Genomic DNA, 24323 nt, shown 5'->3' on the forward strand with positions numbered 1-24323 from the left:
CAAAGCGCAAACCCCATGGGGCCAAATGTTCTCATTTATCAGGTAACAATAAAAAGGTACATTCATTCCTGAACTGGAATGTACTGTAGAAGGATTTAGTTGATCTCTGTAATACTCCAGGGGGGGAGGGTTCTCAACCTGATCCTAAATGCAGACAGGTTTTTGCATAAATCGCATGTGCAGAAGCGAATTTAGTGATTTTTGCGTGTCCGTTCTATTTGGATGGAACCTAGCTGAATCTGTCTTTTTACGTGAAATATGGCGTTTCGAGATGTGAATCGGGTGGTGACAATGCAATTGCACGTAACCACCCTGACTTGCAGGTGACATGAGTGTGTCGTGAGCGTGTCCTATGGATTCTTGCATTAACATAAAGTAGCAAATCAGACTTCCATGACTGCCCGCTACTACAGCCACTTTGCGTGCGAATCAGCCCACTAAAGTCTAGTAACTATTACATAGCAGCCACAGGTGGCTTCTTATTTCAGCAGATATGACTCCAGCAAATCTCATCAAGCCCCCTTATCCAAGTTACATCAAACTGATGTTTAATTAAAAAAGTTGAAGTTATTTATGGATATTGTGTTTTCCATATATCAATATCCCTGGCTGAGGTCTGTGCAATGGCTGCTCCTGCTCGTTGTGTTATATAAGTAAAGGACACTACACAGTGTCGGACTGGGGCTTGGAGGGACCGCCAAGGGAATGCAATGGCAGGGGACCGCTGATAGGGATGGACCAGCCATAAGGTAGGTGCAGCCAGCAATTGGAGGGGCGTACCTATTGTACACGGATTATGTCAATGTTGTGCCTCACGCACTAGTATAATTTCACTACTGTACCATTCATCACAGCTGTTATCCACAACAATGAAGACAATCCTTTAAATCAGCAACAAGTTTTCAGAGTTAGATGTCTTTAAACCTTGGACGAGGATTTGGGTGCTACATACAAATTAAATACAGAAAACTTCTCCGTGTGTCTCAAAAGTTGACAGACAAGTGAAAAGAGAAACCTTTTGTTAGTATAATCCTTCTTTCCAATGCAAACATGGTAGACGAATACTGTATCATTATTACAAGATATTATCATTAAGTCAGCAGGTCTTATAGGAAATCCTTGCTGACTCATTCCAACAAGAGGTTTAGCATTACAAGTTATGAGCAATATTAAACCTTTAGGGGAGTCTTCACCCTTTCTAAACCCTGTAAAGGTAGTCTAGGCAACATCTCCACCTGCTCAAACCTGAAACGGGCCCATAGGAGGGATTACAGAGACGGGAACATTTTCTTTAGGCACATTGAGCATTTATTACTCTGCACTGATTTTCTTTGTCGATAGTACCAACATTAATGTATTGTATAGTATTCATTTCAGGCAGCATTTCTATGTCTACAGTATATAAATGAAAGACCCAATGAAACTAACATTATACAGACTGCCTATGGACAAACCCTCTAGCACTCACGTGACACTCAGGTCAGGTCACACTGGGGCCTTGTGTTTGCCAATCCTGATCAAAACCGTGCTGCACTGAAGGTTGGGGCAGATGTAAAATGTACAGAGAGATTTTCATTTGCAGATGCCAGTTTACACATTTTTGCATGAACTCCATCTTATTCTTATTTCTGTCTTTATGAGAAATTGGGAGTTTGTGGGGTGGGACTGGGTGGTGATAATTCAAGCGCATGGAACTGCCCTGTGTTATGGGCGCATCATGGGCATGTATCTAACGCCCTGCGTGATTCTGAGTAGTGCGTACGGGGAAAGGAAAGCCTGTTTATGACGGATCTCTTGCACACAGCATGGGGCTGGTGCGCTTTCCAATACTAATGATGACTGTTTTGGCAGCTGGTGTAAAATCACGCATGAACCCCGGAATTAGTCAGAGACTTTGGCATTAGCATAAGGTAGTAAATCAGGCTTCCACTTTGCATGCGACACAGAATCAGACCCACAGTGCGAACACAATAGTGACATGAAACAAAGACATTGAAATATTTTATTCAATGAAAGGGGCTGTTGGGAGGGGGGGGGGTTATGTCTTTTGTGTTAGGGAAGCTAACACTCTGCATGACACACAATGAGCTTTGTCTGTCCCTTCTATGTCCCGGCCAGGGATCCGTACTGCAGTTCTCTCTCAAACTGCTCGGCGGTTAGTGTCCCCTGAATTGCCTCACAGCCAGGGTTAAAGACTGAGTAGGCACTCTTCTCTCCTTTCCTTCTCTGTCTGGGCCCACGAGTCCCTTCATAAAGCCAGTAAAACATAGAGAGAATGAAATAAGCCAGTCCAAACTCAAGTTCCACAAAAAGGCCGAGCAGCACAAGCCACAGCAGGAACTTTACCAGAAGGGTGATTCTCCGGACAGAGCTATCAGGGGGCAGAACATCGCTGTCTGCCAGGTCTTCTTCCTGGAGTAATGAGGTACCGGCCAAAGCCTAGGAAAGACATTATCCTGTTTATAAAAACTGGTTTATCACTGCTTGCATAAAGTCACTTGTTACATTCATATGTATGGAGGCCCAATAGCTCTACAATTGCATAGATAACTGAGATAGGCTTGTTTTCCTCCATCAGTAACAACACAACATTTTATATTCTTTATTGTGACACAGAAATATGACAATAGATTTATATATTTCAGAACAAATACATGCAAGTACAGTACTGGCAGCAAAGCAGCGCTACTTGTTGTCGTCTCCTTGTATTTATAGCTAAAGGCCCCCATACATCTGAGATTGATTGCAGCAATCGTGCAATTTGCAATTGATTGTGTATAACAATCTTTCCCTTTTTCAATCGATTGCAGATTGCAGACTTGCCACAACCGATTGAAAAAGGGAAAGATTTTTATACACAATTGATTGCAAATTGCACGATTGCTGCAATCTCTGATGTATGGGGGCCTTAACTGGAAACAAATTCATTAATCCCAGCTGAGCTCCACAGGACCCAATTATGTACAACTATGGGGAGTGTTCTCATTTTGGGCCTGATTGGTTGCTGCAGTGCCAATGACTGCGCAGATGAGGGATTATTTGCTACTGCACATGCGCAAAAAGTAATGAAAACCCTTACGGAGTGTACGTCTGTTGTCGCAACCAGGCAATACCATGGGCGTTCCTGGGATGTGACTGGGAGCTGGCCTGAAATTAATGCAAAGCAGACTCAGGGGAGTTTCCCGGGCGTGTTAGTGAATGCGGCTGCATTCCAAGAGGCACAGTCGCAGAGGCCATGTTTAGTGGCCATAGGCTGGTGCAAGTGCCGTTGATGGATGCGATGGAGCACCAATGGTGGAGAGCTTGGAACCACCGGTGGATTTTGCACCGTCCACAGGCATTGAAAGCAGGCGTCTCAGGGCTTGCGCTCTCCAGTGCACACAAATACCAAGGGGTAGGCTAAAAAAATCTCAACTTCGGCAGCATTAGCGTCCACCTCTGAATCTGGCAATTTGTTTCTATTTTATACAATACATAGGGCACTGGAAGGATCATTTCTAAAGTGGATATGCATCTCATACACGGCATTCTCACAAAGGGCCTACTGTAAGTATAGGTATTGGGTTAATTCTGAGTTGGGAGCAATTATACAAAAAAAAAAAAAAAAGAAGTCTGCACCTGGACGAACCAAGCTGCACTGCTAGGGGTGCAAATACATGTATTTATTTTTGCAAGCAGAGTAAATACTGTCTGCTTTTGCATTTAGCCCACAAATGCTGGGCAGCCTTATTCTTACTCTGCAGTTTAGATTTGAGTTTGGACACGCTCCTCTCTTTACCCAGTTACCTGCATTTTTTTGCTTTGCTCCCAACCGTGATTTTTTTTGATATGGTCTTTTTGTCATATGAAATTTTTGTTTTTAGATGAAGTGAGCTATAGTGTGACAGAACGCTGCTATTTAATTTTGTCCTAATTGGACCACCAGCTTAATTCCAACTTTTAATATTAAAATACTGATCACTGAAGCTTCATAATGTCGTACATAAATCCAGAGGCATCACACCAAAGGCGTGCGTGCAGGGGGGGGGGTGTCTGCAAGGCCACACCCCCTAAGACGTCCCGTTTCGGGTGCGTGACATGCTTCGGGAGCTGCTGTGTAGCCCCCAGCCTCTCTGGCCACAGGGGTGTATGTAATGGATGAAGTGCGCTGGTAGCCGCTTGGTGACACCATCTGAGGGGGTGACATCCAAATAGCAGAGCAGCTCTCTCGGATGGTGCCACCCACACCCCCCCTAGTGACGCCACTGCATAGTCATTACAATAAGGAAAGGTTGGGGCTGTATTTAAAACATATCCTATATGTACATTTTAATGATATTATCTTATTATTAGGATTGCATCTATGATAAAACATTTACCCTGAAAATTGTGCCAGTTCCATGCACATTTGTGGCAGCACCACTTGGCAGCATTCGGTATGCTCCATAAATAAATAAACTTTATTGACATTACAAACAATTATTGCTTCAACCCTGTCTAGACATATAAGATATCAGGAACAGACATGTTTAATTTAGTGTTCTGGGTGTTTATTTGTGTTCCCTGTCTTACCTCGATCCTGGGATCCATTATCTGCGGTTCTGGAGCATCCTGTGTTTTCCACTTGCTGTACATACTCTGTATTTTCTCTTTTGCTGCCTGCGTGAATGTTTTCCACCTCTGCTCGGTGCCTGCTTTGCTCTCACAATGATTGCTCTTCCCATGCTCCAGTTGATCCTTCGCTTTTCTGGCTCTGAATTCTGCCAGTCTTTGCTCCAAGTGGGCCATGCATGGGGCAGATATCAGGAACAATTCAGTGGAGGTGTATTATGCAGAGACTAATCCAAAAGCCAATGAAAATACAAATTAACCCATTAATAAAGTAACATACATGGAATATGCAAGTAAACACACAAAGAAAGCGGAGTTGGCAAGGAATAGGAATACACCAATTCTATTAGTATCACTGGCAATTTTCCCGACACATTGTTTTACAGAAGTACAAAATTCTGGAAATACAATCTTTAGGTATTTATCATTCTGCATGTATTTGAAAGTTTGCATTTAGCAGAATTTATAGTCTATGAATACAGATGATGACAGTCGCTTAATTCTTCCGGTGCGAATGGGTTGGATTATTCCAGCAAAAATGTGAAAACCAAATATGGCATATTTAGCAAAACTTAAATGTGAACATTTTGCTCATCTCTTGTCTGTACCTTAGTGTTTTGCTGCAGATCCAAAAGTGTAAAATAAAAGTAAAACAACATATACAGATTATTGTATATTGAAGCTTGTTGCTAAAATCCTAGCTAAGCAACACATTTTATAACATCATATAGAATAATAACCCTCCTCTGCTTAAGTACAGTATATAAAACTGTAGCTCTTTTTTTTTTACAACCAGTCAGCCATAAAAAATGTTAATGTCTTTGTATCTAACTGTGTTTGCATATCGGCACTTTAGATACTGTAAATGAAATGCGCCACCTTCCATGCTTGGGGCTTTTTTAGAATAATTAAATTAGATTTTATTGTTTTGAATATTTCTTAAATGCTAATTAGCACATTTTCACAGGTGTTGTAATAAACTCCCTAAGTACCAAATAGATTGTGAAACGTGCACAGCAAAAAGTAAAATGTTTACATTAGTCTAAAAATGTGCACTATTTGCTAAAGCTCTCTCGTACAAAATGTTTCAAGTGACTCTTATTCACATAATCCTGACAATGAGGGTAACACCCTTGAAGTGAAGAGAACCTATCAACGGACAACGCAAATAAATGAATGTAATCTAAACAAAAGAATATTCTATAAATGGATTTCCCTTTAAGAGCGAGTGCCTCACTACCCCCCATATTTATAAATAGAGCTGGCCTGTCCGACCAATATCCACATTGTAGCACATGATCATTCTGAACTGGATCCCGCCAGGTCAACCAGTTCCAGGCATTGGCACAGCTTTTTTCAGATACAGTAGCACATCATTACTGAGAGGCTCAAGTTGGACACTGCTGCTGTCATTATGGCAATTGACTGCAAGTAACCTACATTGGTATCCGGTCACAATGTCAACAGTCATCTTGTCGACATGTTCACAATATCAGTATCTGAAATGATGCCATGTGAAATGTTGACATTCTGAAGAGGTGTGGGCATTAAAAGAAAATTAAGGTTAGGCTGCAGGTGTGTGTGTGTGTGTGTGTGTGGAGATTAAGGGGGGCTGTACTCGACGGAACGCTGCTTGTCCGACATCTGTGCCAGAAACTGCCCATCGTGATCACGTGACCCAGAAGACAACACTGGAGACGCTGCTGCAGCCGAGACCAGGTAATCAACTGCTGGGATATCATGGACGTTATGTAGACATTCTATCATGTCATCCGTGTACACATGATCAATGTCCACATTGTCACTGTCAACTTGGTAAGCATGTTGATATTTCAACCATGTCGACATAATATACCACATGGTCCGTCTGCGCATGTGCGACCCGGCAGTACCTGGAAGGTTTCCCTGAAGCCGGGAGGGCAGCGCCGGGTCTCCATTGTCATCAATGGGGACCACATCACTCTCACCATCTAAAGATGGCGAGAATGATTCTGTGACAAACAGCGGTAATCTTAGATTACCACTGTTTGATGAATAAGGAAAGGATGATATAACCCCTTTAGTGAGCACTACAGGGGTTATACTTTGTTATTAAATGGGACCGAGTCTGTATATGAACCACAGCGGAACTTGCAAGCTGCAGCCTCTACATTGTAGCACTATGTACTGTATACAGATTCAGAGTCTCAGTCGCACACAGATATACAAGTGTTGCATATCAAATTAATCAACACAGTCTGCTGGTGCGTCCTAGTCACATCGCATTGCAACTTAGTTGAATTTTCACAAAAAATACACAAAAAGACTCTCGGCGCTAGCAGAGTCTCACGAAACCTGGCGCACAGAGAGGGGTTTGTTAGTGAGATTGCAGCAAAGATGTATAAAGACACATCTGTATATGAAACCTGATGATATTCACCATATCATGTAAAATAAATCAGATTATTCATATAAACTGTGTCCACATTGTCCAAAAATCCATCCTATCCAAGCTTTTACTTATTTTAAAGCTCCAGGTTGTGGATCAGGAACAGCTCCCATGGGTGCTGGTCTCGACAGCGGAAGCCCGGCAGGGGTGAAGATCTCAATCGCTAATTAAGGTAAGTATCGCTAACCTAATTCCGTACCCTAAGCCTAACCCTCCCTTAGGGGTGCCTAACCTGACCTCCCCCCCTAGTGCCTAACCCTAACCCCTCCTTCCCCGCAGCCTAATCCTAACTCTCCCGGGGTAGTGCCTAACCCTAACCTTCCCCTGGGGGTGCCTAACCCTAACCCCCCTTCCCCTAGCCTAACCCTCCGGGGGGGGGGGGGGGTGCCTAACCCTAAGTCCCCCCCCGGGAGTCCCTAACCGAAACCACGGTTGTCCGCGCCTGGCTTACCTTCGATCAAGATGCCGGGCGTCGGGCTACCGGCGTAGGTCTGACAGGTGTTGGGATTTCAATGCCTGTCATTAGTACCTTGCTGGGATTAGACAGTCGGGAGACCGGCGGTCGGCATTTAGACTGTCGGCTTCCTGACTACATCCCGCTCTCATTCCCTCTTCACATGAGTCTCCTTAGTGTTGTTTCCAACAAAGGCTAATTAAAACTAGAATTTTTTCTTTCATTTGAGACTTAATTATTTGCGCCAATTACCAACATGTACCCTGCTCAAACAATAAAATACTTTGTCTCATTACACCTGAAAGCTAAAGAATAGCAGGTGAATATAATGAAGATGAATACTTTTTGTACTTTTTATTGCTGTATAAAATTAATTCCCTGACAATAAAGTCTGGTGTAAAAATGTAACAGATGCAAAGCATATAATTTCTTCAGTCAAAATTATCATTATTATAGAAAGCAAGTTAATCAAAGGCATGGCCACGATCCATGTAAAGGAATAGTTTTGCAGTAACAATTACTCAAAAATTTGTTTTTGTAGAATCACTTTGGTAATTAAATGACTGTTTAACCCCTTATACCAGACAAATCTGCTACAGGGCATTTATAACCATGGCAGCTTATGCTGTCGTCAATGTTTTCTTTATTAGTTATATCTACTTGGAAATTTATTATTTTTGCCTTTTTTTACATATTTTTTTTTCCTTTTGTACATTCTGATGCCTAATAACAAAGAAAGTGTTAAAAAAAATGGCAGCCACAGACTACTGCATGCACCTGTCTGCAGAGACTAAGGGGTAAATTTACTAAAGTGAGAGTTTTTAGAAGTGAGTTTTAAAAGTGATGTTGCCCATAGCAACCAATCAGATTCTAGCTATTATCTTCTAGAAGGTGCTAGTTAAATGTTAAGTAGAATCTGATTGGTTGCTATGGGCAACATCACTTTTAAAACTCACTTCTAAAAACTCTCGCTTCAGTAAATATATCCCTAAGGTTGAGGAATCTAGTGAGGAAGCCAGGAGTCATTCCATTTAGTTAAATAATAAGTGATAAATAAATGAACGCTCTGCTTTAGTTTGCTGTCCAGACAAATACTAAGTGAAAATGCCAGAACGTTTTAGGTATCGAGAGCAAGCTCCTTAATCCATCTTGAAGAAAAGATTATGTGGAATAGTAGCAAAAGCAGGATTATCAAGTCTATGTTTGCACCTCAGAATTACTTTGTCAGAGATTACTTTGGGTCTTAATAAAGACTACACGATCTCCATGCCCTCATAGAAAATAAATTTGTGTTTAGATGTAAAACCAGTACATAAAGAAGATCTGACCAAGGTGGCAGTGGCCAAGGTTGAACCAGAAGCATTACCCAAACCACTGCAAACCACAGAAGCCAAAATTGAAGATTTGTTATAACCTCCACTGCTTCTTTCCTGATGTTCCGTAGGGTGTGAACAATGAGTGGAATAGAAGTGAACATATCCCAACTGACAGTTTCATGTCATCAACAGAGCATCTATTTCTTCTGTTCTGGTGTCCCTGTGTCAGGAATAGAAGCAAGCTACCTTGATGTTCAAAGTTCCAGTCTACCGGTATTTGAGAAAGTTTGAATTTTTGAACCAATAACTGAAAAAAAATCTTCAAACAAGGTCCAGTCTCTGGGAATGATTTAATATAGACTGATATAATACTGTGGTCTTTGTCTGCCACATGAAGTGACGAAAATAATGCAGTATCAAATTGTCTGGTGATCGTGACATGATAGTTAGCCCATAAAGAGTTAATGCTCCCAACCGTTACATCGTTTTGTCCATTTATAAAACTATGGTAAGTTGTTGGAAAAGATCCAGAGATGTGAATATGAAACTGTTGAATCCCATGCCATGCTGACCTAATTTTCATAATGTTTGCTTTCAGCAGTCTTTCATTCCAGAACCATGCACCCTGCACCACTTCTACAACAGATGAGAGCCCCAACCTATAAAGCAGTAACTTATGGTGAGCACAATCCATTTTGGTAAGAACATTTTTTGGGAAGAAGAGTTCACAGTTCTTCAACTTTGGACCCTGACACCAGCTGGGAGATTCCCTTGAGACATTTGAACAGTAATTTTGATTAAGTGTTCTACAGAAGTTAAAGTGCGATTTCACTGCATAAATAGTTTTTGTTGAAAGTCCCTCATATGCCACCTTGCCCATGCCTTATCAAAATCTGTTGCTGGGGGTGAAGCTGTTATACCGAATGCAGTAATTTCACAAGTCTTTCCTCTGATAAAGACACACTGTCTCTTGCTATGTCTATCTGTACTCCCAAGAATATCAGATCTTGAAAAGCACAAGACTTTTTGTTGCATTATTCTCTGGTGTTCCTGTAGGAATGCACTGGCAGCCATGAAAAGTTCCTCCCCTCTCAGTGACTTTGGGGATGCCATCACCTACGCAACTGTCCATAGTGTGGTTGTTTTCTGAGAGGGGCATTGAGAATCACCAAAACCTTAAAGATAGGTGAACTGGAAGAAATGACCCATTATGATAAATCTGAGGAATTGATAATGTTGAGCTGTGCTAGGAACATGGAGAAAAGCATCCTGTGAGCTATAGAAATCAAGAAGTTACTGGACTGTATTACTCCATGCAAAAAAAAAGTTGCATAGATGAATTGACTATACCACCTCAAATTGAGAACTGATAACTTTTCTACCAGGAATAAAACATGAACTGCAAGCCGGTACCTCTCTGTGATGAAGGAACCACTCCTAGTTCCAAGAAACTTTGTAAACTGCTCCATAATGCCTCCATTTCCATTGGGGAGGAGAAGACACATCTACTGTAGGTACCGAGTGGAACTCAATTTTGTACCCTTTGCCGATTATGTTGGGAATACAGAGATCTTCACTGGCAAGCATCCAAACTTCTGCATAATTTTAAATCCTGGTATGGGTAACTTCTCCACTTCTAAAAACCTGCACTTTAGTAAATATACCCCTTACTCTTGGTTTCTTTGTGCTGAGGAATATACTCCATATATACAGAGCCCCATAAAACTAAAACTGCAGAGGGTGGAAAAAATTAATCGAGGGAGAAGTCACAATGTAAATTGTAGAGGATTTTCCTTTTCATGTCTCTACTCAGCTGACTGGAGCTATGGCTGCCATGGAGTTTAAAAAGGAAGTATTGATTTCTCAATATCAATAAATGACGTAATTTTATGGCACATTGAAGACCATGTTATCCCTCCCTGTGCAAAGAGACAAGCAAAATCCATTAGATAGTCCTAGCAATTAGCATATCAAAAATATTTCATGGCAGGATCTGTGAAATAATAATAGATCTGACTCAAATTGAAAGATTAAGTTACAATTTATTAAGAAATATTTGTAATGAATATAATATCCCCCTCCCTCAGTTTTTATTTCATAGAGAATGTCTCTATGAAAGTTTTCCTTTCCTTCATATAATTTTATACAGTACACACTTTCCTAAATCTCCCTTCATTGCTAAAACCACAACACTCATATTATCTCAGGTATATTCTATTCATCCATTCTGTTGCTGCTGCAGAAACTGATTAATGTTAACGTAAGACTGTCAGATCGCCCCATGTATCACAGCTTAATAGTGAACTCGGGGCTTTATTCAGCACAGATCGCGGCTGCGTTATCGCACGCAATTCAGCTGCGAAAATATGCTGTTTGCAACCGCTCAGCCAGCACAGAGTCGCGCACTACCACTTTTTCACATCCGTAAGACCTCGCAGTCCTGCGTACACATTAGTAACATTGAGTAACATCGGCCCGTCACCCACAATTACAGCAGCTCTGACCTGTCTCAGAAAATTGCAAGTCTGGTCGCACGCAATGAGTACACAAGCTGCGTATGCCGTCGCAGTGGCTAATTTATGCATGTCCATGCAACAGCGTTCAAGCGGACAGGCACAGCTGCGCTTCTCTGACCACTCCCCCGTCACCACCCCCAAACATTGACGTCCCGTCAATCACTCTGTGATAACCTTCTATGTGACTGCGTGATCGCAGTACGATCGCGAATGCTGTTGCAGCACTCGCACACTGCAGTGCATGCGCAGTACGCACCATCGGCCGATCTGCATATGCAGTTGCGATCCATGCTGAATCGGGCCCTCTGTCAGTAGCCGGAGAAATCAGGTTGAACTATTCTGATTAGATCCTGTATGCACATAGAAAACAACCCATTAATATTGATCCTTTAATCTCTAGTGTATATAAGAGAAGCATAGTTATAACAACTTACATTCAGATTGTAAACCATTTATAGCCGACATTTTCACTGTTTCTTATCCTGTTAGGTCTGTAATTTTAAGTTTTGGGGAGCAGAACTAAATATAAAAACACATTAAACGTACTAGCAGAGACAACAATAGGTGAATATGAAAGGGATAAATACACTGTATACACATGATATAGGATATAGGGGTCTATTCATTAAGTTGAACAAGGGCTGGTTGTGAGCCACACACGCCAGGCCTGAGTGCATTTAAAAGCAATTTAATGGTGTGTTATACATTTATGCCTATGTTGGAACTTGCAGAGAATTGGGGTCCCTTGATGATGGGATGCAAGATTAAATGTTTTGTTCAAAATAGCTATGCTTTTGTTTGCTAGATACACCCAGATTTGCAGTAGTTTATTCTTAGTAGGGATAACCATCAATGGTTATCAACCATCGACAAATAAGCACTGATGGCCGAGAATCAATCGTTCTCCACCATTGTTGGCACAGAGCCCCGGAATGTGTTATTTTTCAGCCCGACGCCAGGACACAGAACTTAGCTCCGCCCCCCTAATGCGATCTGCAAAGTCCCAACCCCACCTGATTGTCTCGTTGTCTAGTGACTAATAGAGCAGAGGTGACCATGGCGGGGGGGGGGCAAAACCACTGATTGTTCCCAGTGATTTCATACCATCGAGGCTAACCACCAATGGTACATCGATGTATAACCCACCGATGGCCATCCCTAATTAGTAGCACTGATAACAGAAGTCTTTCTAATGGTCTGCCCCCTGTACAAAATTCCATCCCATTGGATTTCCTGTCAATTATCTCTCTCACTCCAAGTTCAACTCCAATTAAGAGATTAGTTAAGTGAAAGGCTTGAATGAACATTTGCAGAAATATGGCAGCCAAAAAAGAAAGAACTGATACCAGGTGCAAATAAAATTATCAATATAGCTTCAACTCACTAGCAAGCCTGTTCGCTCACTAAAAGCTAAAAAAGTACAAAACAATACAAGAGTGGTGTTGGTCTGGTAATAAACTCAATATAGTAATATTAAATCTTCAAAATGGCAGAAAAAATGATAATCTAGATGCCACTTATGTGCTAAAATACTTTATATAAGTTGAGACAAATACACAAAATTAAACATCTGCACCCTATGGATCTATGGATCTCATTATTATAAAAGGCAATTATAACAAACTCGCAAAAGACTGCCGATATCTGCCAATTGACCACAAATATATGTATGATAGCGTTCCCGCTAGCTGTTTTGGCGGTGCGCCGCTAAGGAGGCCAGGGTGCTTTCTTCCCTTCAGAAATAGGGCAGGGTGCTGCATGGCACCCTGCTAAACAGTCAGCAGGCGCCGTCCCCACCCACAGGCTGCAGTGTCCCGTGGGTAGGGAAAACTGCGGTGTAGTGGTCACCGCCAGTGAATTCACAGAGACCTGAGCGCTTGGGGGCAGCCCGGCATGTCTGTAAGTGCCAGGGGAGCGCCTTAAAGTAACGCCCCTCTGCTTGTGCTCGCCCCGTGGGACACTGCAGCCTGCGGGCAGGACAGTTCCAGAAAAATCGGGACTGTCGGGACATATGCTTACCTCAGGCCTGTTCCACTGGGCATACATGAGATCTCACAAGCATGGCGAGTTCTCACGTGCAGCCCAGAGCAAGGCAGCACCGCAGCCAGGGACAGTGCTGTCCCTGCTGTTGTGGGCATAGTGGAATAACAGCTGCAGTAGTCGAAACCAAAAGCTGCAGCTGTCGGAACGGTCAGTGCAACTAGGTGGCACATCGGCACGCTACTTTGTAGATAGCAGTGCCGATAATGACAGCAGCGCATAGGGCCCATGTCATTTACCACCCAACTCCATATTAATACAAGGGGGCGAAGCTACCCCTATATTGCCGAATATTACATCTCCCCCTGTATCTAAAGGCAATAGAGCTTCTACTTATCCTCGAGCCTGAAAATAAACAGGCACTAATAATATATGTCTGAAGTGTCACCGGGCCAGAGGCTAGAAAAATTGCGGCGGCGAGACAGTGAAGGCCCCCATACATCAGAGACTGATTGCAGCAATCGTGCAATTTGCAATCGATTGTGTATAAAAATCTTTCCCTTTTTCAATCGATTGCAGATTGCAGAATTGCCACAATCGATTGAAAAAGGGAAACATTTTCATACACAATCGATTGCAAATTGCACGATTGCTGCAATCAATCTCTGATGTATGGGGGCCTTCAGTCACTGACTGAAGTAAATAATGGCTTAGCACTAGCGCCACATTCCCTTTCCCGCTCATCTGTAATAACCCTATCAGCGCCGGGCACAGCTGCTGAGCGTGACCAATCAGAAGCCGCGGCGCCAAACGACTGAAAGCTACATCCATGGGTCACATGACGGAGAATAGAAGCCCCTCTCTCCTCACCTGAGAGGCCCCCGAGTCACAGGAGGAAACCTCCGCCGGCTGCGACTGCCACGTCCTCCTAGCGACAGGCGACGTCATCAGTGGGAGAGTGGAGGCCGCCGATTGGCTGGAGAGAACTTCTCGGGCTGTGACACGAACACGTGGTATATGCCCATGTAAACAGTACAGCTGTCTGCGAAGGGACGAGGGAGGCGCCGCCTGGCCAGTGAGCTATAGATTGTCAGACAGTCAGTCAGTACAGCAGCCGGCAGGGAGTGTGTTATAGTTATCCTGGTCAGGTTGTGATGGAGCATAACATGCTGATCATACAATATACTGTTTAGTGGGAGATGTATGAAGGGGTGATGTGTGTAAAATTGGTAAGTGCACACGTTTATGTGCTGCAGTTACTGCTTCCCTGCATGTGGTAATGCGCACCTGTTATTACTGGGGACGGTTATTATTCGGGACAGTTCTATAGATAACGCTGGGTACGCGGCCGAGTAGGGTGCCATTCTGCAGCATGGCATCGTTAGCGACATCCCCCGTCGGCCCTGCAGTAAGGCCGACCTGCAGAGCCGACGAGCGATGTCGCTAGCGACCCGTGGGAGTGCGCATAATACGGGTACACACTAGACGATGCACCCGATATGTCGCTCCGATCTGCAGGATTGGAAGAAATGTCATCCGGTGTGTACCCAGCATTAAGCTTGTGTGGCGGGTGGCAATTAGTGTCACTGTGACACAGCTGCCTGCACCGCGCCATTGTGTTAGGGGCAGGCCGCGGCTCCTTTGCTTTATATGGACATTGTGCGCAAAAGTAACCCTAAGGACGCCAAAAAAAAATTTACCAAAAAAATTGGGCTCAAGCTGGCTCTGGCCGCTATACCTAGATAGGGTGCCAATCCCTTGTGGCAATGTATGAACGTTCAGTGGCCTAGATTTCGACAGCTGCAGCTATCGTTGCCGTACCCCTGCACTGCCCCTGGCTGCTGGAACATGGCCAGGGTCTGGTTCTTACAGAAAACACTGAAAAGTTTTTTGTTTTGTTTTTTTTTCAATTACCCGCAGGTTTTACTGGGGGTTTTTGACCAGTGCATGCGCAGATGCACTGCAAGCGCCAGTCGAAGCAGCTGCAAGAGGGGGACTGGACTTCTCCATACAGGTGAGGTAACACACTTCTTCTGCAACTGCTTTTTTAGTAAATGCCATCGGTAAGTGGTCCTGCTAATGGTCGAAGCAGAACGATGCTTTTAAAGAACATAATATCCCCCATAGTTACCAATTGTCTCTATTTATTCCCAGGTTTTAAAGCTAAAGTATGTCACTATATTTCTTGCATAATCACATTTCTCTTCTTCAGGGTCCATAGTGCTCCACAGGGAGACAATGGGGTGTAGGTGGTACTTGGAGGACCAGACACCAACAGCAAAGCTTTTTTTCAATCCCAGGATGCTTCGGGCCTTCCCACTATACCCGGCCCACAGCCTGAAGGCAACTCAGTTTCGCTGCTGTCCGACAGGAGCTGGATCACCGTTAGAACAGTGGGGCTGCTATAAGCAGCCCAAGCTTTATTTTTATGATTTATTTTTATTACATTTTTTTTCATAATAGAGCAAACAGCGCTAGGCAGTCCTCTGGACGTCTGCAGTGCCACTCCATCACCCCTCCGCGGCGCCGCAACTCCAGCCCTCGGCTAGGTACTCTCGGCGGAGTTCCAGGGGGGACCTAGCTAGCAGGGCTCCTTGGACCCCAGACTGCAGCCGGGACTCAAGGGGACAGGTAAGGCGCGTCTATGTGCAGTCTTACCTCCGGTCTCAGGAGACATACTGGAGGCGCTGATGTGGACACCAGTTCATCCGGGACTACACTAGACCACCAGGGTATAATATACTGGCGCAGGGGATAGAATACTTAGGCCAGGGACCCGGTGGTTGATGTCAGCATAGGGGAAAAGGCCCTCTCCCTCCAGCCCCTCCCCCAGCTCAGGGCGCCATTCCATTGCGGTCTTGCCGACGCTGAGCTGCTCCTCCCTCACCCCCCGCTCCCTCAGAGACTCACGGCAGCCATTTCCTGCATCAGCCCCAGGTCTCTGGGAACGCTGGGTCCGGTCTCTCTGTATATCTCTCCCAGGAGCCAGGTTATACAGCGATGTTTCCTATCAGTCACTGCGGTCTGTGTAGTTGAATTTAGTGTCCACTGCAGTTATATTGTACGCTCTGCATTGTATGTGACTTGTGCTAACGCTGCTGTCTGTTAATTTTTGCTACAAATGTCAGCTTATACCTTTCCCTTTCTTTCAATATAACCCTGGCATACTGAGGTATAGGGGTTAATTGTATCTCACATCTACCTATACTTGTGAGGGCTATCACATACTGTATATCTGTGTTGTTCACTACACTGTGCCATAATGTACATATATCTGGGTTGCTCACATCACTATGCCAGACTGTGCTACAATTATCCTTGTAGCTACCGCGTTTCCCCGATAATAAGACCTACCCTGAAAATAAGCCCTACCCTTACTTTTGTAGCCCGGTCTAAAATAAGCCCTACCCCGAAAATAAGACCTACCTTATTCTTTTTTTGAGCTGGGAACGCTGCAGAGACCAACGTTCCCAGTCATGCAGTGCACGGGTGACGTCATGAGGATCCTGTGCGGCCGCGCCTGCTGGATCATGTTAGATCCAGTCAGCGCGCAAGTGAGAGGGACATCCCGGACGGCGGCGACTCAGGTAAGTACCGTACTGTACTGGTGGGGGATAAATTACAGGGGGGCTTGCACTGCAATAAGGGGGCTTGTATAAAGGACACTGCTACAGAGGAGGCTGCATAAGGGGCACTGCTACAGGGGGGGGGCTGCATAAGGGGCACTGCTACAGGGGGGCCTGCATAAGGGGCACTGCTGTCAATGTTAGTTAAAATAAGACCTACCCCGAAAATGAGCCCTATGGTGTTTTTTGGAACCAAAAAAAAAAATAAGACAGTGTCTTATTATCGGGAAACACGGTATATCTAGCAAAGGCAATAATAACAAGCAGCCTGCTGCTCCCACTCTGGTGTCCTGCAAGTCCTGTTTAGCAGGCTTAGCTTCAGAGGATCTCATTCAAGATGGTCTATGTGCATCTTGTTATACGACACCTGGCTCCTCAGCCTCTGCATCCTCTTCTCATGAACCCCCCATTGCTTCTTTTTCACAGGTGTTGGCAAAAATTGTGGACCACCTAGCAGTTCCTGTGGTAGCTCCCCCTATGGGATGGCCACAGCAGGTACTCCCTGCAAATCCTTTTCCTCCCCCATGGGTAGACGTACTTTCTACTAGGGATGTGCAGGCTCGGTTCTAGGTTCTACTCGGTTCCGTTCGGTTTTTTATACCGAATCTTATTGGCTATCAAAAACTCGTGACAGCTGATACCCAATAAGATTCGGTAAAAAAAAACGAACGGAACCGAGTAGAACCGAGCCTGCACATCCCTACTTTCTACCTCATCGCATAGTCTGGCAGCTACTTCTACAGCCTTTCAACAAATGCTGCAAAAGGAGAGATCCTTACCTAGTAAACCTACTAAGCATGCTGTGTTATCTTCCCAGTCCACCTAGCTATCAGATTCTGAGTTATCGGGGGAGGCAGAAGACACAGACCTCTCTCATCCTGACTCCCCCCTCGGGAGAGGAGGAGCCCCCCTCTAAATTGAATATGAGTGCACTGGTGAGAGCTGTAAAATCTTTTCTTCAAATAGAAGAGGCAGAACCCACAACTCGGGCAAAAGAGCCACTATTTAAGTGACAGAAGGTAGTTTTCCTAGAGTTTTCTCCCTCGGATCAGCTATCTGATCATATGTGTGAAGCATGAAATATGCCTAGTAAAAAGTTTCAGCTGCCTAAACGCTTGATTTCCTTTTACCTGCGTCGAGCTACTAATTGCACTAAATGGGAAGTTCCTCCTGCAGTGGATTGCCACGTCACACGTCTAGTTAAGAACGCTACTTTACCTATCCACACTGCAACCTCCTTAAAGGAGACTACGGATAGAAGGATGGAAGCTTGCCTGAAGTCTATATACTCTCTTATAGGAGCTATTACTCTTTCTGCCAGGGCTACGTCCTGGGTCGCAAAAGCCATTGAGAGTTGGGCAGAGGCCCTAGAAGATACATTTCCCTCTGATGCTTCAAGCGAATAGCTGTCCTACATATCTCACATTAGAGATGCAGCCTCCTATTAAGGAGAGGTGGCTTTGGATACTTGTTTCCTAGCTTCCAAGGCTTCTGCTACTTCCTTGGTAGCCCGTAGTATTGTTTTGCTTCACTCATAGAAAGCAGATTTGGATTCTAAAAAGGCTTTGGAGTCTCTGCCTTATTCTGGGGAGATCCTGTTTGGCCCAGAATTGGACAACATTATGACTACCTTGGCAGCTTCGAAGACTGCATTCTTACCCTCTGCATCTGCTATGAAGCCTAGGATGTCATCCTTTCATCCCTAGGGAAAAGCTAAAGGTTAGGCCTTTCTACAGCGGTCTGCATCCACTAAGGCCTCCAAGCCTAGGATCAAACAGTCCTGGGCTACAAGATATCCACCTACCAAATCTGAGGACAAGCCTGTTGGGGTGGGCCTCTCCCTGGGGGCTCCAAGGGTGGGAGGCAGACTTCAGTTCCCCTAGTTCTAGCGCCAGACCACCTCATATGTCTGGGAAAAAGAAGTGGTCTCCCACGGATACGCCCTCTCATTCCTGAGGCGCCCCCCCAGCAGTTCTTTTGCACAGGACCTCCATTGGACCCAAGCAAAGCCCTTCTCCAGAAGGTCATTCAGTCCTTACTGCTCTCGAGGGTAAAAATTTTGGTCCCCTCATCACAGAGGAAGGGCTATTGGTCTACCCTCTTCTTGGTTCAAAAATCCAACGGGTCTCATCGTTCTATCCTCAACCTCAACTCTCCGAACAAGTTTATCAGGGTGCCCAGGTTTCGTATGGAAACTCTATGCTGTATTGTCCTGGCCAGGGAGCCTGGGGACTTTATGGTGTCCCTGGACATTCAGGACACTCACCTACATGTACCTATAGCGCCTTCTCATTAGCAGTATCTCTGGTTTGCTGTCCTACAGCAACATTACCAATTTCAAGCACTGCCTTTTGGGCTTTCTACAGCTCCTAGGGTCTTTACCAAGATCATGCAGACAAAGAATATATAGGCGCTGGTCAGTATAAAAAAGATTTAATAAATATATATGAAAGACAATATAAAGAAAAAATACTCTAAAAATTAAATAAAAAACATATATTATAACATTAACAATTAAAAACAAGGATCGACTCTCAAGTAATATATATGTTACACTGATATACACCAATATATATAGTCTATAAGTTGGGACTGTATTATTGACTGGTGCTTGTTTATGAGAAAAAGGTGTCAAACCTATAAACTGATTTACTATATGAAAGTAACCACCACTGGTCTAGATGATTAGTGTCAAAGATGATATCTGGTTAGTAAATTCAATTATATTGCCCATCTCAAGGGCTATTTATACCAAGATGAAAGAAAGAAAAACAAGAAGGTTTCAGAACATTGTATCAAACTAAAGGTATTTAAGAAAACCACAAATTGATAGTTGATACAGTGTTTAGAAAATTATTACTCCCAATATCACTTCAGCATTTGGTTAAAACTTAACAGTATCCAGAAAAATTAATAATTCATCAGACACACATCCAGCTAAAAACCGATATAAACCACAGAAAATGATTATTGTTTTTCTGAATCGGTAAAGCAATTCTCATAAAGAGCTGATGGGAGAGGACCCTTACACACTGTTCTGAGGAAGCCGATGAATGACTGAAAGAGTACCAATACCAAGATCACAATTTACATCTAATACTATGGTACAGGAGGCGACACATACGAAGAGGCTGCTGACATATAGCCAGCATCCGTCGTCTGTGGAGTGAGGTATTTTTTCTATTCATTTTTAACCTCTCCTTATTGCGGTCCCGTAGCTGCTAGATATGAACAGCAGTCGAGCCACTAGTCAGTATAAGTGGTACCTACTGACAGAGTGGACGCTCTCCTGATCACGTAAGGATTTCATTTAAAGTAATCAAAAGGATACAGGTTATATAACCTATTTTTTGCATGCATGTCTTTTTCCTTTTGTTCTATTCCTGAGAACACTACTCTCCACCAATTGATATCCCCAGAATAATGGGGCATAAAACTCTCTTTTTGTGTGATACAGAGTTTTAACAATTATGTACATAAACTAAACACTTGAATCATCAATATCTATATTGGATCGGATGTACTTCCCTTGTGTGTAGAAAAATAGAACCATCTAAGAAACCTCTTGCAGTAGCATATATGCAGGGGCAGGTTTAGAGCAAAATAGCTAAGCATACATAAAGGTGGATGACGAATGGATGGGAGACCTATGAGGTTCCAGTGAGCTCATTATCTATTTTTTCTGGACAATATTACAATAATTAAATCAAAACGCCACAATTGTGACATCGATTCTCTGTGGTTTATCCCCCCCCCCATTCTTTTTTTTTTTGTTCAACATTTATTATTTTTTCTGGACTATATTGTGAAGATTTAATCAAAACGCCATAATTGTAATAATAATTTTCTGTGGTTTATATCGGTTTTTAGCTGGATGTGTGTCTGGTGAATTATTAATTTTTCTGGATACTGTGAAGTTTTAACCAAATGCTGAAGTGATATTGGGAGTAATAATTTTCTAAACACTGTATCAACTATCAAATTATCAATTTGTGGTTTTCTTAAATACCTTTAGTTTGATACAATGTTCTGACACTTTCTTGTTTTTCTTTCTTTCATCTTGGTATAAATAGCCCTTGAGATGGGCAATATAATTGAATTTACTAACCAGATATCATCTTTGACACTAATCATCTAGACCAGTGGTGGTTATTTTAATATAGTAAATCAGTTTATAGGTTTGACACTTTTTTCTCATAAACAAGCACCAGTCAATAATACAGTCCCAACTGATACACTGATGTACACCAATATATATATAGTCTAACATATATATTACTTGAGATTCGATCCATGTTTTTTGTTATTGTTATAATATATGTTTTTTATTTAATTTTTAGAGTATTTTTTCTTTATATTGTCTCTTTCATATATATTTATTAAATCTTTTTTATACTGACCAGTGCCTATATATTCTTTGTAAGTTCTTTGATTTATGGGAATCCAGACATTTTCCCATGTATATAAGGGCCTCTGTCAGCCAATTTGGATATCGAACATTATACTTATTTGATGATTTTTTGAGTTTCAGTTACCATCTTTATAGACTAGCGCCCATACATATTCATTTTTTGGTTGTCTTTACCAAGATCACGGCCTATCTTCATCGTCAGGGGATCAGACTGCTCCCATACTTGGACGATCTCTTGCTCTTAGCAAGCTCCACAGAAATTCTTCACCGCCATTCTCAAGTAACCTTTGCTTTTCTACAAACGCACGGTTGGCTGATCAACTGGAAAAAGTCTTCCCTGACCCCTTCTCAAAGAATGGTACATCTGGGAGCCTTCCTGGATTCTCAGGCTCAGAGAATCTTCCGGACAGCAGAAAAAAATCTCTGTACTATAGCACCAAGTGCGCAGATTACTCCACAGTCACCTAGTGTCAATTCATTCTCCAATGCAGACCTTGGGATCCATGGTGTCCACCTTCGACATGGTGGAGTTTCGCTCAGTTTTACTCCAGGCCCCTACAACACCTGATCCTCTCCAGGTGGAATGGGCTGCCTCATCTGCTTAGATCCCAGACGATGGGCCTCTATCCGGAGGTTCGCCTGTCCCTATCCTGGTGGCTACTAACATCCCACCTAAACAAGGGCCGCCCCTTTTGGATCCTGGACTGGACACTCCTCACCACGGAAGCAAGCCTCCGCAGGTGGGAAGCGGTGAACAGCCAGCACTCCTTCCAAGAATGCTGGACTCCAGCCGAGGCGATCTTACTAATCAACGTATTGAAACTCCGAGCCATTTACAAGGCCCTTAGGATATTCTTAAGGGCAAGCCAGTACAAGTACAGTCCGACAACGCCACAGCAGTGGCCTACCTCGATCACCAAGGAGGCACTCGAAGTCGGTCAGCAATGACGTCTCTCCCATAGTGCACTACACACTACGGGAGCCAGAAGCTGGAGCTCAGGAGTGAGCTCCAGCCTCCTGCTGGTGCTGCGAAGAGAGAGCCGGACGCCCGCTGGTAACAAAATCTCAGCAGGCGCCAGGCAAATGGAGCCTCTTGGCGGGCCATGGGGAACAGCTCCACGGTGCCCCGGTGGGCAGGCCACTGGTTGAAGACCCCTGGTGTAAGCAGTTGGTGTTGCTGCAGCTGCTTTTTTGTGGTCACTAATGGACTGAGGACGTACGTATTAAAGCTCATGGTGGGTCCTTTATATAAAAGAAAACTAAAGGTGATGTAACACAAATCAACACACTCTAAATAAAAACAACACAACACTGACTAAAAGAATCACAAAACTGCCCAGTGGTGTACTTTGATTGTGTTTGAATTAAATTCTTTACTTCTTTTTCTAGGTTTCTGAAATAAAATATCTTATTTTACTTGAAAAAGCAGCTGGCAAAACACTTGTCGGATATGGAATTGGAGCTCCGTAAAATGATTACTATATGAATGGAAAAATAATAAAGAAAATGAACTGACCCATAGGGTTTGAGCAATGAAAAATAGTGTCATCGTGCAGCTAAAACGGCAGCTAGATTCTCAGTTATCAGAAAGGAACAAATCAATAAACACAGCCACCAGCATGGTCGGGGCAGAGTCACTGATCAAATACCTTATTCCTGCTGCTCAGAATAGGCGCCAAAAACTGAGATATCATAAAGGAAGAATTGTAATTAGAGAGATATCACGTACAGCCGGCAGCGCCGACACATTACAGCAGAAGAGAAAGCCATACCTAGCCTGACTTGATTTAGAAAAAAATACATTATAGCAGCTTTAGACAGCTATATCTAATCTGCTACTACCTATATGCTCTGCAATACGATATTACAATGTCACTGAAGAAATATGATACCAAAGTAAATTATATTAAAGATGAACTTGAATCTTGTTGCAAACTAAACACTGATAAACGTGTAAGAAAATTTATACACAGCCCTAGGGATACACTCACAAAAGAAAACATGTACATGGATTAACATATACACACGTGTACACATATACACCTGTACATGAATATATGCATAAAAAAAAATATTTGCGTGGATGTAAAGGTATTGGTTGACAACTTTAATATAACATGGCTTCTCTCAATAAAAGAATAATATATTAAATATCAACATAATACACATATATAAAAAAAACAATACAATACAATTGTTAAATATATGCAATGAAATAAAAATTATTGCTGGTACCACTTGTGGTTCAGTGTGTGTATAAGTGGAATGATACACCTTATTAGTCCAATAAACCTTTGATCCTTAAAAGAGTTGAGTCTCTCATAATAAAAGATATAAAGGTATCACAAAGTTTCCAATCTGCTCATCGGCCGAGGTAGCCAAACAGTATTGTTCTCTTACCCGTAAGTATACTTGTAAATCGGCAGAGTCTGTTGTATGGTGGGCAGAAATAGCCTGTGTGTACTGCGCACTGGGTAACCCAAGCTGGCTTTATACCATATTGTCAGGATTCTGCCAGGGATCGGCTGTTACCACAGCGCCGGCTTCCCCTCATCAGCGAGAGCAGTGAGACATCAGGTGCAGCGGTAGGTGACTTGATGAGTATTCTCCCCGGTACCCAAATGACTTCCACGCAATCCTCCATATTGGAGTTCCTGCGGCGATGGTCGTGGGTGCAGCCATCTTGACTGAATCACCTGTTAGATCCTTATCCTGTGGTAGCTGTGTCAGTTCTCAGCTGACTTGTTCATCCAATGAACAGCTACCTGGGGGTATAAACAGGACTCCAGGTGAACAGGAAATTGCCTGATCAACTTCATTATTCTCAGATGGTTGCTGTTTGCTTTGTTCCAGGCTTCACATGCAATCTTCCAGAGACTTCCAGTGGTATTTCCAGTGTATACTCTGTACATCTATGTACTGAGTCCTAGGGGTAAATTTACTAAGAATTGAGCTAGATCGAGATAACCATCTCAGGTGATTTAATGGATGATTTTCATCTC

At 43.2% G+C, this 24323-nt stretch overlaps 1 protein-coding gene and 1 long non-coding RNA gene across 3 annotated transcripts; one reads left to right on the plus strand and one right to left on the minus strand.

Annotated features, from left to right (window-relative positions):
• Window positions 1-1984: 1984 nt before the first annotated feature.
• On the minus strand, window positions 1985-14270 carry SAYSD1 (SAYSVFN motif domain containing 1). 2 transcript variants are annotated; one of them, XM_088445324.1, is made up of 4 exons: window positions 14155-14270; window positions 11561-11654; window positions 4552-4817; window positions 1985-2439 (listed from the first exon to the last, which is right to left on the minus strand). In XM_088445324.1, the coding sequence occupies exons 3-4, from the start codon at window positions 4765-4767 to the stop codon at window positions 2104-2106; spliced, it is 552 nt and encodes a 183-aa protein (XP_088301450.1). In that variant the 5' UTR covers window positions 4768-4817; window positions 11561-11654; window positions 14155-14270; the 3' UTR covers window positions 1985-2103. The 2 variants fall into 2 exon arrangements, with proteins under 2 accessions (XP_088301450.1, XP_088301449.1); XM_088445323.1 differs by lacking the exon at window positions 11561-11654 and having other exon boundaries at window positions 14155-14269.
• LOC148507943 (uncharacterized) lies at window positions 14126-23311 on the plus strand. The gene is made up of 3 exons (XR_015869648.1): window positions 14126-14297; window positions 15205-15298; window positions 22711-23311. It is a non-coding gene; the product is annotated as an uncharacterized LOC148507943 (long non-coding RNA).
• Window positions 23312-24323: the final 1012 nt, after the last annotated feature.

This window comes from Taudactylus pleione, unplaced genomic scaffold (genome assembly GCF_031769625.1).
Source record: "Taudactylus pleione unplaced genomic scaffold, aTauple2 ptg000378l, whole genome shotgun sequence".
Classification (NCBI taxonomy): Eukaryota; Metazoa; Chordata; class Amphibia; order Anura; family Myobatrachidae; genus Taudactylus; species Taudactylus pleione.